The sequence below is a fragment of the Pseudorasbora parva genome, chromosome 20 (genome assembly GCF_024679245.1).
Source record: "Pseudorasbora parva isolate DD20220531a chromosome 20, ASM2467924v1, whole genome shotgun sequence".
In the NCBI taxonomy this organism is placed as follows: Eukaryota; Metazoa; Chordata; class Actinopteri; order Cypriniformes; family Gobionidae; genus Pseudorasbora; species Pseudorasbora parva.
The window spans coordinates 30,089,590-30,101,450 of record NC_090191.1 but is presented as its reverse complement, the minus strand read 5'-3'; the positions used below and the strand labels follow the sequence as shown (position 1 = coordinate 30,101,450).

General features: G+C 37.3%; 1 protein-coding gene across 1 annotated transcript in view; it reads left to right on the top strand.

Annotated features, from left to right (window-relative positions):
* Nucleotides 1-11,861, top strand: part of col7a1l (collagen type VII alpha 1-like) — a 65,402-nt gene that overhangs the window by 22,589 nt on the left and 30,952 nt on the right. Inside the window, exons 21-44 of the mRNA XM_067428554.1 lie at nt 1,704-1,843; nt 2,004-2,127; nt 2,219-2,362; nt 2,896-3,083; nt 3,173-3,253; nt 3,336-3,353; nt 3,555-3,581; nt 5,091-5,159; nt 5,747-5,827; nt 5,909-5,935; nt 6,280-6,324; nt 6,417-6,485; nt 6,586-6,681; nt 7,392-7,418; nt 7,509-7,562; nt 7,729-7,800; nt 8,075-8,134; nt 8,253-8,279; nt 8,364-8,408; nt 8,576-8,611; nt 9,782-9,826; nt 10,601-10,636; nt 10,927-10,962; nt 11,103-11,135. Of these exons, the coding sequence (XP_067284655.1) occupies nt 1,704-1,843; nt 2,004-2,127; nt 2,219-2,362; nt 2,896-3,083; nt 3,173-3,253; nt 3,336-3,353; nt 3,555-3,581; nt 5,091-5,159; nt 5,747-5,827; nt 5,909-5,935; nt 6,280-6,324; nt 6,417-6,485; nt 6,586-6,681; nt 7,392-7,418; nt 7,509-7,562; nt 7,729-7,800; nt 8,075-8,134; nt 8,253-8,279; nt 8,364-8,408; nt 8,576-8,611; nt 9,782-9,826; nt 10,601-10,636; nt 10,927-10,962; nt 11,103-11,135 (1,580 nt within the window). The remainder of the gene's footprint in view (nt 1-1,703; nt 1,844-2,003; nt 2,128-2,218; nt 2,363-2,895; nt 3,084-3,172; nt 3,254-3,335; nt 3,354-3,554; nt 3,582-5,090; nt 5,160-5,746; nt 5,828-5,908; nt 5,936-6,279; nt 6,325-6,416; nt 6,486-6,585; nt 6,682-7,391; nt 7,419-7,508; nt 7,563-7,728; nt 7,801-8,074; nt 8,135-8,252; nt 8,280-8,363; nt 8,409-8,575; nt 8,612-9,781; nt 9,827-10,600; nt 10,637-10,926; nt 10,963-11,102; nt 11,136-11,861) is intronic.

Below are 11,861 nucleotides of genomic sequence, written 5' to 3'. Positions count from 1 at the left end.
GTCATACATTGTTCTTATCATTTTATTTTTTTTCCCCCTGAGATAAAATGTTTTATGCAAAAATATTTTCATGACCTTTTCCCGCCCTCTCAGTGATCCTTAGAATAAAACTGGCTTTTTGTTGCTTCTATTCTTTTTAGACTTGTAAATGTCCCCTTTGTATCTTAAATTTAAACATTAAGATTATTAATCATTGTTTTCCCATTATGTGAAGCTTCTAAGTACAATTTCCCATTAATTACCTTTTGCTGCCAAAACAGCCCTGACCTGTCAAGGCATAGACTCCACTAGAGCCCTGAAGGTGTGCTGTGGTATGTTAGCAACAGATTATTTAAGTCCCGTAAGTTGTGAGGTGGGACCTCCATGGATCGGACATGTTTGTTCAGCACATCCCACAGATGCTCGATTGGATTGAGATCTGGGGAATTTGGAGGCCAAGGCAACTCCTCAAACTCATTGTTGTGCTCCTCAAACCATCCCGGAACCATTTTTGCTTTGTGGCAGGGTGCATTATCCTGCTGAAAGAGGCCACAGCTACAAGAGAATACTGTTTCCATGAAAGGGGGTACATGGTCTGCAACGATTCTTAGGTAAGTGGTACGTGCCAAAGTAACATCCACATGGATGGCAGTGCCCAAATTTTTCCAGCAGAACATTGCCCAAAGCATCACACTGCCTCCGCCGGCTTGCCTTCTTCCCATAGTGCATCCTGGTGCCCTGTGTTCCCCACGCACCCAGCCGTCCACGTGATGTATAAGAAAACGTGATTCATCAGATCAGGCCACTTCTTCCATCACTCCATGGTCCAGTTCTGATGCTCTCATGCCCACTGTTGGCACTTTTGGCGGTGGTCAGGGGTCAAAACGCGTACCCTGATTGGTCTGTGGCTATGCAGCCCCATACACAACAAACTGTGATACAATGTGTATTTTTGTGACACCTTTCTATCAGAACCAGCATTAACTTCTTGAGCAATTTCAGCTACAGTATCTGAGCTTGTCTGTTTGATCGGACCTTACAGGCTAGCATTCACTCCCCACATGCTTGGCCGCCCATGACCCTGTGGCCGGTTTACCACTTTTCCTTCCTTAGAGCACTTTTGATAGATACTGACCACTGCAGACCTGCAACACCACACAAGAGCTGCAGTTTTTGAGATGTTCTGACCCAGTCATCTAGCCATCACAATCTGGCCCTTGTCAAACTCACTCAAATCCTTACTCTTGCCTATTTTCCCTGCTTCTTACACATCAACTTTGAGGACAAAATGTTCACTTGCTGTCTAATATATCCCACCCACTAACAGGTGCCGTGATGAAGAGTATATAATTTGAAATCAAATAATTTGTTTTTGAATGTAAAAACCACACAAACATCATTAGTTGACCTCAGACAACAGTATAACATTTTTAAAAAGCCAGTTCAGACACCTTTAATGTTGGTATCTTGGAATGTTGGTAACCAAACTGTTTTGGACATTGGCTTTCATTGTACAAAACACACAGGAGAACGAAAGTTATAGAGGTTTTGGAACATGAGAGTGAGGAAATTATGACTGAATTTTTTTTTTGGTGAACAATCCTTTTCAAATGAATCTCGAAAAGTAGACATTTTACTACTGTAAACTACTGTCTACCCATTGTAAACAGTGTAAACCTGCACTATGTGAATGTGTGAATGAATTGTTTGCATCTTTTTGTTAGTGTGTGGCAGGATGAAAGCAGATATCGTGTTTCTGGTTGATGAATCGTGGAGCATTGGTACTAATAACTTTGCCAAACTGAAGGATTTCCTATTCAGAACAGTCACCTACTTCCCCTCTATAGGACCTAAAGGAACACAGGTAGGACATGCTAATGCACTATATTACATTAAGAACGTAATTCGGTATCAGTCTGTCTTAGTCGTGCAAAGAATCACTAGTCTCAATCATATGCTCTCTGCTCAAACATCTAATGCTTTATGTGTAGACTGAATTAACCCATCTCATTAACTTGCCTTAGATAGCAGTTGTTCACTACAGTGATCAGCCCAGGATAGAGTTCAACTTTAACACTCATAAAGACCGTAGCTCTGTTTTAAGAGCACTCCGAGAAGTCCGCTATGGAGGGGGCAACACAAAAACAGGTTTATTTACACATTTAAAAGAGGAATCATTGACTACACATATTAGGGTGCAATCTGATCTAAAATGTGATGATTGTTAATATGTGTGTAGGTCGTGGGATCAGCTATGCCCTTAGGGAGATGTTCCAGGAGTCTTTGGGTATGAGACAGGAAGTCCCCCATGTTTTAGTTCTGCTGACAGATGGAAGAGCTCAGGATGATGTAGAGCCACCGTCCAGAATAGCACATGCTCTGGGTGAGTAATTAAACTGCAATACAGGAATAGCCAAACATTGATATATGACTAAAAATACACTAGCGTTCAAAATTCTCTGGTCAGTTATTTTTTTTGATGTTTTTGAAAGAATTCTCCTTCGCTGACCAATGATGCATTTATTTGATCAAAAATACTGTAATATTGTGATATATTATTATTACTATTTAAAATAATCTTCAGTGTCACATGATCGTTCCGAAATCCTTTTAATATGCTAATTTGGTGTTCAAGAATTATTTTTGTGTTATTCTTATTGTTGAACAATTCTCATTGTTAATTATTTATGAATAGAAAGGTCAAAAGAGCATTTATTTGAAGTAGATAGTTGTATTTTTGTATATATTTGTATTGTCACTTTTGATGTAATCTGTAATGTCCTTACTGAAGTATTTATCCGATTCTAAACATTTGAATGGTTATTTACGACTTTATCTGTGTCATACTTTTTATGACACTTTAATATAAGACCAAATGAATGATAAACTTCAGTTTTTGGTATACTTGTGTTTTAGGTGTCAGTGTTTTGGCCATCGGCATCGCTCACGCAGATATTGAAGAGTTGAGGACAATCGCCTCCCCCACCACTTACAAGAACATCTTCTTCGCCGGAGATTTTGACGATCTTCCGTCCATCGAGAGAGAGTTTATCAACAGCATCTGTAGCGAGGCCTTACTATCTGAGTTCAAACAACGCGATGAGGTGGGTTGTGCAGATCGGATTGGACTTATGGGTAATAATTTCACAATACATACCGTACAAGACACAATTTTTATGTGTCTATGTCCTAGTCTGCTCAACTGGACACACCTACAGATGACCCAGAAGCTCTCGCTAAACCTGAAGGGCCAAGCTGTCCTCTGACCTGCAAGGTAAACGCTTCCTCTATCTTCATTACAGCTTTCACACCATGTCTTATATGAAACCTCATTCCCAGTTTGTTGTTGTTCACAGGGTCAGAAAGGAGAGAAGGTATGCGGCTATCATGTTACTGTTTACGATTTGATAATACACTCTAAAAAATGCTGCGTTAAAAACAACCCATGTTGGATTGAAAATGGACAAGTCCATTTTCACCCCAAATTGGGTTGTTTTTAACTCAGTATTTTTTTTAAAGTGTAGAATTATAACTGATATGATGTGACATGATCATTTCTTATTTCTCCACTGCAGGGTGACGGATTTGGTCATGGCGGCCTGGTATGTTTGACAGTTGCAGCCTTTTTTTTTTTTATCTCAATAACTCACTTTATAATTCAGTTTGTACTCTGACAGACAATCTCACTTTGTTAGACGCCTTTGCTAAGGTAACATTTTTATTGCTCATACTGAAAAATTGAGGTTTAAACAAAACCTTAACTCTAAATCAAACCAAGAATGATAACTATATACTATATACTGTATAGTATTTAACTTATTTAGCTTATTGAGTAGTGGTGTGCTATAACTTTCTTAGCAGTGACAAGTTTTCTTAGACTTGTGATATTTGCATGACATTTGATAAATTGGCTTAACATTGAAGGAGGCAACTTAGTAATGGGACCAAAGTATCAAAGAGACAGAAGGCCCTTTTTACTTAAAGCCTGTTCACACCAAGGGCAATGACTATAAAGAAAATGATAAAGATTTTTTGGCCCTATTTTAACTATCTGAGCGCATGGTCTGAAGTGCATGGCGCAGGTGTCCGAATCCACTTTTGCTAGTTTAACGATGGAAAAAAAAATCTTGCGTCAAGCGCATGGTCCAAAAGGGTTGTACCTAGTGTCGTGGGTGTGATTTGGGTGTAATGTACAATAAACCAATCAGAGTTGATCTCCCATTCCCTTTAAAAGCCAGTTGCGCTTATACCATGGTGGATTCGCTATTCACACTGAACCCTTCTCCAGAGGAATACTTTTATTTTTAATATTTAAAAAGGTTTGTGTGCTGCCGGGCATTCCTGTGTGTGTAATAAGCAGAGCGTACGTGCGTCGTGCACCTGTCAATAGTTTATATTACTCATGCCCTTTAAATAACACAAAAAACACTGCGCTATTGACTTTAGACCAGGTTTCAGTTAGTCAATGGTGCAGTCTTTTTCAGTTGCCTTAAAATAGCACCGCGCCAACAATGTGCCTGAGAACACCTCGTTTTCAGAACAGCATGCCCATGGGCAAACAGATGGGTGTACGTGCATTTGCTATTTAAACAACATGAAAATCATAACTGCATCGGGCTGAAACTAGTAAAAAACACTTGCGTCGCTCCTGGCGTTACATTGCGCCGGTTGTATGATAGGGCCCATAGTTCTAAAAGAAGAACAACAGAGAAACAACATCATTTAAAGGATTTTCAGAACATTTGTATCCAGTTGATGAATGATAAAAACACTTATAGCCAATCAGAATCCATCCTGCTGTAACGAGCTCTAGCATTTAAAGCGAGAGATAAACAGAGCGGTATCGTCCGCTGGTGTAGACGCTAATATTGTTATCTTTATAGTTATCTTTCTTGGCGTGAACAGCCCTTTAGGCTTATAATTGTAGATTTTGAACTTATTTTTTGATCTAATATTAATATTTTGTTTTATTTCAGCTCTTTTAATGAATAAGAATAGTCTTTGTTTTAGTTAACAGTAACAACACTGGTTTTGCACACACATTTTCTTTAAAAATTGAGTGTCTTTCTTGCAGTTAAAATATAAAAATTTTATAAACTTTGTTTACACAGCGACTCCAGCAAGGCCCTGGGCATTATGACTCATTCTCTCTAAAGGTCAAAGGGGAGAAGGGTGAACGGGTGAGTACAGCATCTGAAGCTCTTATGCCGTCCCACAACACAAACTTAAATAAACACAAATAAAACACCCCCGTCCTCTCCGTAATTACACATTCATGTTTCTGTTCGTTACTGGAGCATTTATTACTTAAACTGAGGCGTTCTGTTAATGATGGGATTGTTTTTGTGACTCAGCTGTTGTTTTAGTAGATTAAAGGATTAAATCTAATTAATGATATCACAGATCTGTCTCTATGCGGGGTGCTATTCATACTTAGCTTTTTTTCTCCTTCCTGTTATCTCTTTGAGAAGGCGACACATGAAAGCGCTTGTCATATCAAAGCGACTCGTTTTTGAATAACAAATGAAATGTGACAGGTCTTGCTAACAAGATCAGCATTGTTGTAGATGTTTCCTTATTTATTTTTTTGATATGTATCAATGTGAAAGCGTGGATTTTATATTGCTCTATTTTTGATTTCAAAGTAATATGTGCACTGAAGATGTACTGATGTTATATTTGAGCAGCATCAAACAGTTTCTGTATTTGTGTATGTTTTGTATTGTTTTTTTGTCTCTATTATTCTCGCTCCGCACCCATTCATCAGGGTCTTCCCGGAACGGATGGCATCCCAGGGTTACCAGGACGACCAGGAAGAACTGGACCCCCTGGTCCTCCTGGACAAAGGGTAAAGGATCAATTCAAATTCAAGATTTTGTTGATTAAATGTGTAAAATGTGTGCCTAAACAATCTCTTAATCTGATTCAGGGATCATCTGGAATTCCTGGTGACATGGTAAGTGTCTCATTAAATCTCACTATATAAAAACAGTGTAGGTGGTGGTATCTGTATATTCTGTAGTTCACTCTTTTAAAGCATGTGCGCAATGTCCTATATCTTAGTATATCTTAGTAGGAGAATTGGGAAAGGTGCAATTATGTTAGAGTGACTCACAGAGGGAGTAATGAGAAATATAATTATGGCTAGTCAATATAGAGTTTTTGCCCCTACTTTTTTTTAAAGTTTCTCCCTTTTTTATAAAAAATGTCACGTTTTAGACAAGTCGATGATTCTCTGTGCAACTGTGACTGAAAACTTTCTGTCCATCTCTCCTTGTCACTCTTTTTCCACAATCTCAGGGCCCTCCTGGTAATACTGGACCTAAAGGGCAGAGAGGAGAGAGAGTAAGTTTATTCATTGGCATGTATTTCATATGTTGTATGGTTTTATTTTATTTTAATTTAATCAGGTTGACCTATATCAACCTTTCGTGTAGGGTGAGCCAGGCTATGTGATGGGAGGCATGGAGGTTATTCCAGGACGTAAAGGAGAACCAGGATCCTCTGTAAGTGATGGTATCATACTAAACAGCTGTTTTAAACTAGTTTGCATAATACGAAATATTATTTTTCTTTCAATCTTCTTTTTTCCCTCTTGATCAAAAGGGCCCCCCAGGTGCCCCTGGGGTCCCAGGGGTATCAGGACCTCCGGGACTCCCTGGTCTGCCTGGGCCTCTGGGGTCTCCTGGACTCTCTGTTAAGGTAAGTATGACATTTTCTCAGGATGCACACATGAAATAGTCTTTTTATAACCGCTAACACTTTATTTCGATAGTCCACTTTAGACATTCTACTAATTAACTTTGCAAAGTCTGCTTAATATCTGCAAACACTTTTTTTTATTCTCACCCAATAGACATTCTACTGACTATAAGTAACTTTGCAACTACATGTCAATGTATTCTACTTCCCCTAACCCTAACCTAATAGTCTACTAAGAGTCTGCTAATACTCTAATGGGAATTAGTTGACATGTAGTTGCAAAGTTAATTATAGTTAGCAGAATGTCTGGTAACACTTTAGTAATGGGGAACACATATTCACTATTAACTACAACTTTTGCCTTAATAAACTCCTAATTTACTGCTTATTAATAGTTAGTAAGGTAGTTTTTGTAACATTTAAGTTTAGGTATTGGGTAGGATTAAGGGATGTAGAATAAGGTCATGCAGAATAAGGCATTAATATGTGCTTTATGAGTATTAATAAACAGCCAATATCCTAGTAAAATGCATGCTAATAAGCAACTAGTTAATAGTTAATAACTGAACCTTAAAATAAAGTGTTACCGAATGTCTAAATTGGACCATCAAAATAAAGATTACCTTTACAATATATAATAATATTATAGTCTCTATAATCATCTTAAGTTACAATCCAAAGCCTTAAGTTACAATTTTACTCCTTCTTAGGGCGAGACCGGAGAATCTGGTCCTAAAGTAAGTCATCTACTGCACACGCAACATTTTACTTTAAGATATACATTCAAAATACAATGTGTGATTTATAATGTTTCTCACACTCACTAGGGTCCACGTGGAAAACCAGGTCCCAAAGGAGAAAAAGGGGAGCATGGGAATAATGTTAGTCCATTATTAGTTACTCTCTCGAAGCTACAGTGTGTATTATTATATAGTGTGTATTATCCCATATTAATATGCATAACTAGGCTTATAAGTAAGCCATTTAATGTTATATTGAAATGATGAAACAAGTTAATGTAGGATCTTGTGGATGTGTTTGTCTAAGGGTCTAGCGGGTTTACCAGGGCCAGTAGGTGTGGATGGCCTTCCAGGACTTCCTGGTCAGAAAGGGGAGAAGGTGGGTGAGAATGAGGGATACAAATATCTAAAACAGCTTCACGTGCCATTTTGTACTTTCAGCAGTGATGTTAAAGCGATTTCTAAGCATTGACTTCCTACAGCTTGCACAGGATAGTTCAAATGCATAAATTAAATCTTCCTGCTATTCCTTCAATCGTTTCGGAAGTCTCATTGTTCAGAGCACTGTAAAAAAAATGCTCTTCCTCTTTGCACAAAGCTAAGATTAGTGCAGCTGGTTATTTGATTGAATTTCCTTTGTGTTAATCATAAAGGGAGAGGAAGGTATCGGAATTCAAGGTGTTCAAGGTCCACCTGGGCCAGCCGGAGAGAAGGTACATACTTCTGGGATACACAAACCACACTCATATTAGTATTTCAGCAACTTATGTATGTTCTTCTGTCAACCAATCTTAAGGGTGATTGTTAAGTTAACGGTAATATTTTTTTCAGGGTAATACAGGACTACAAGGCCCAAAGGTAAGCACGTAAAATCAATGGAGCAGAGTGACATATGATTGTCTCTTGCAATGTGTAATTTGTAGTTTCCATATTCATCCAAAGGGCGAAGTAGGAATCCAAGGAGTCCAGGGAATCGGAGGCCCTCGGGTTTGTCAGACTATACACAATCATTTCACCAACAAAGTGTTTCATCTGTCAATTCATGCTGTTAAATTATATGTGTCTTCCACAGCGAATCAGCATGAACATTTTAACAGATGTCAGCCTTAAATGCAACCTTGTTTAATCACTGTTATGTTTTTGTCTGTTTTTAGGGGAAAAAAGGACTTAAAGGAGATCAAGGAGACAAGGTAGGATTTTTTCTCAGACACATAAGCAATTTGCTCATCCTCTACAATTAAAAATAAATAAATCACATCAAGTTAGTGCTTTTGTCTAGTGCTGCTGCTGCTCTGTATTTAATAACCTGATCCATAATACATCCTACTTCAACATGTTCAAAAATGTACAATGGAATGAACTTTAAATCAAATACTTTAAACATCATCCTGAGAACGTATCTTGTTCATTAAAAGAAAGGAATTATTGATTTTGATCTGTCAATTCTAGCATTCTTTGGTCAAATAGTTTTGTATTATGATGCTTAAAGGGATATTTCACACAAAAATGAAAATGTTATGTTTATCTGCTTACCCCCAGGACATCCAAGATGTAGGTGTGTTTGTTTCTTCAGTAGAAAACAAATGAAGATTTTTAAGTCAACTGTTGCCGTATAATGCATGTCAATGGGGAGTTTTCTATGAGAGTCACTATGAGAGTAAAAAACAAATAGACATACGAATTCATATTAAACACAGCTGCTTGTGACAATACATTGATGTCTTAAAAAAATGAAACGATCGGTATATATATAAGAAATCCAGAAATCCTCATTAGTGCTTGCGTGGATCGGTCGAATGAGGCATCTATGTACACATATCTGTGATGATGCCGTTAATTTGATTTTTTCCAGCGGAAGTAATGGCATTGGGAATACTAGATGAGATTTGTCTGATTTGAGGTTAAAAAAATTAAATAAATGCTTTTCGGTTTCTCGCAGAAACTTATCGTTGGTTTCTTAAGACATCAATGTGTCGCCATGAGCCACAGGGTTTAATATGAATTTGTATGTCTATGTTTTTTACTTATTTGGGTGAACAATCACTTTTTTTTATCCCTATTTTTGACTTTTTACAAACTTAGAGATATACTACTCTAGTATAGTTTACAATTTGTTGTATCAATCTGGCGCTTTTCTCTCATATATCAAATGGATTGACATATTGATTTGAGATGAATAGATGAATATAGTCAGCTGGTCATAAGACCTGACCACCCTCTCATGTATATTTTGCAATAATAACCATCTGATTTAAGACTAATCTTTGCATGGTGGAGGTATTATTTGACACCTGACAAATGTTCTCAACTACAAATTTTTAAATCCTTCAGTGTAATCAACAACTGCGTTTATTTGACAGGGTGAACGGGGGGAAATCGGGTCGATTGGGCCTCCAGGAATTGCAGTAAGTTTGTAACTTTTACCTGTTAAAATCCCTGAAAAATATAAATGGCAACTGCTGGAAAAGGTCAGATGTGAGATGAACCAGTTAATTGATTTAAATCACTGCCCTGCACTTTTTTTTAAAAAGTCAAATCCTTATACGTTTGTTCACTCTTCACTCTTCAAACTTCAAACTTGTATGGTGCTGTCGAAGTTCTATTAAGGGCTAGAATGAGCTGTAGATCTCTGGGGAAATTAAAGGAGTCAATTAAGAAAGAGGAAAACTGCCTCCTCTTTGCTCCCTGGCCAGTGATGGACTCCAAAATACACATCAAAGGTCCAGATTCAAATGATCGACCTGATTAGAAAAAAAAAGAAACACCTGGATGGAGTTTACACCACCTAATAATGAGAGAATTTCATGTGCGAAGAATTAAGAACTACTATTATTATTATATCCTTGACATGCAACCTTGCCGCTGTCTGTCCATCTCTGGCAATTCAGACTTTGAGGTACTTTCCAGTTAAACTTATGCAGTCATTATTACCAAGCCTTCAGAGAGAAGATCAAGGAAGCGATTCAACTTCTCATTATCGCTCGGTTCTCTCAGAAACACTACGGCATGATAAAACGCTTGGTTTGGAGCTCTACCGCAGCTCTAAAGATGCTCTCAGAAAACCAATACTCTCAAAGCACCCCTCAAGGCACCTGAGGTCATTCATATTTGCTGAATACTAATTTCATAATTCTTGCAATGATTAGAGGGAAAGCTAACTTTCTCTTTTTAAACTTTAGGGCTTCCCTGGAGCTGCTGGACGAAAGGGTGATGAGGTGACTCTAAACTATTTTCTTCATTTAACCAAATCTAATACATATAATAAATTACACTGCCTATGCACTAACTATGTGGACTCCCCCTTCTAAATAGCAAGTTTAACTATGCCCTACAATATAATCAAATATACAGCAATGTAGTCAGCCATGTGACTTTCAGTGTTTCAAAACTTATTTGATCCCACATGAAATGTCTGTAGTAAATGAATGCATGTAAATCTAACATAAGCACTTATAGAAGTGTACAATTAAACTGTGTGGTTTATATTTCTATGCTTGCTTCACAGGGGCAGCGTGGTGCTCCCGGGGACCCAGCTAAAGGGGTAAAAATGATGCCTGGTTTCACAGACAAGGCTTAAGCCTAGTCAGAGACTAAATTGCATGTTTAAGCTGTTTTACCTGAAAGCTACTTGCAATGACATAAAAATACACTATTGCTAATATTTCCCCTAACACTTCACAGATACTTGGTCCTCCAGGGAAAAAGGGTGCCAGGGTAAGATAAACAATTTTTTTTTTCAAAATATCTATCTATATATATAAATGTGTATCTCTATATAAATGTGATTAATTGTCTGCACCAAGCCTGGGCATCTTTGAGTGTTACGTTTACCCAGAGCTCTTGACTCAAGTCTGTGATTTATTTCCCTTTGGGTTTCCTTCATCATTGATGAAAACAAGAAGTGTATCCAGCTCTTAGACAATATTTTATTTGTATCTTTTTTACTGTGTTTTTATTAAACTTTTCTTATAAACAGAACACTGTTACATTGCATATACATAGAATATTAATCATTCAAAGTAAATAAAAAAATAAAATAAAATAAAAACACCCAAAGTTAAAGAAAATAGCCTGTGACAGTACTTCAAAGAATATATCATATACCAGTACATTATCTGCGTAGTTCAATAATTAATCTATATTAACTCTATTTCCTTTAAGCAAATATTTTTCAGTTAGTAACTACTTCTGTCGAAAAATGTCAGATTTTAACTGCAAGTCTGCAGTCATATATATATATATATATATATATATATATATATATATATGTTTCAGTCTATGTGTCCATTCTGTCATAGTGGGTTCGTGCACCTTCATCCAGTTCACAGTGATTATCTTCCTAGCTGCCATTAACAATATATGCAATACAAATAAGTGGATACATACAATACATTACTAAACAGATCTGAGGGGAACCCCTCAAGTAGAACAAATTCTGGG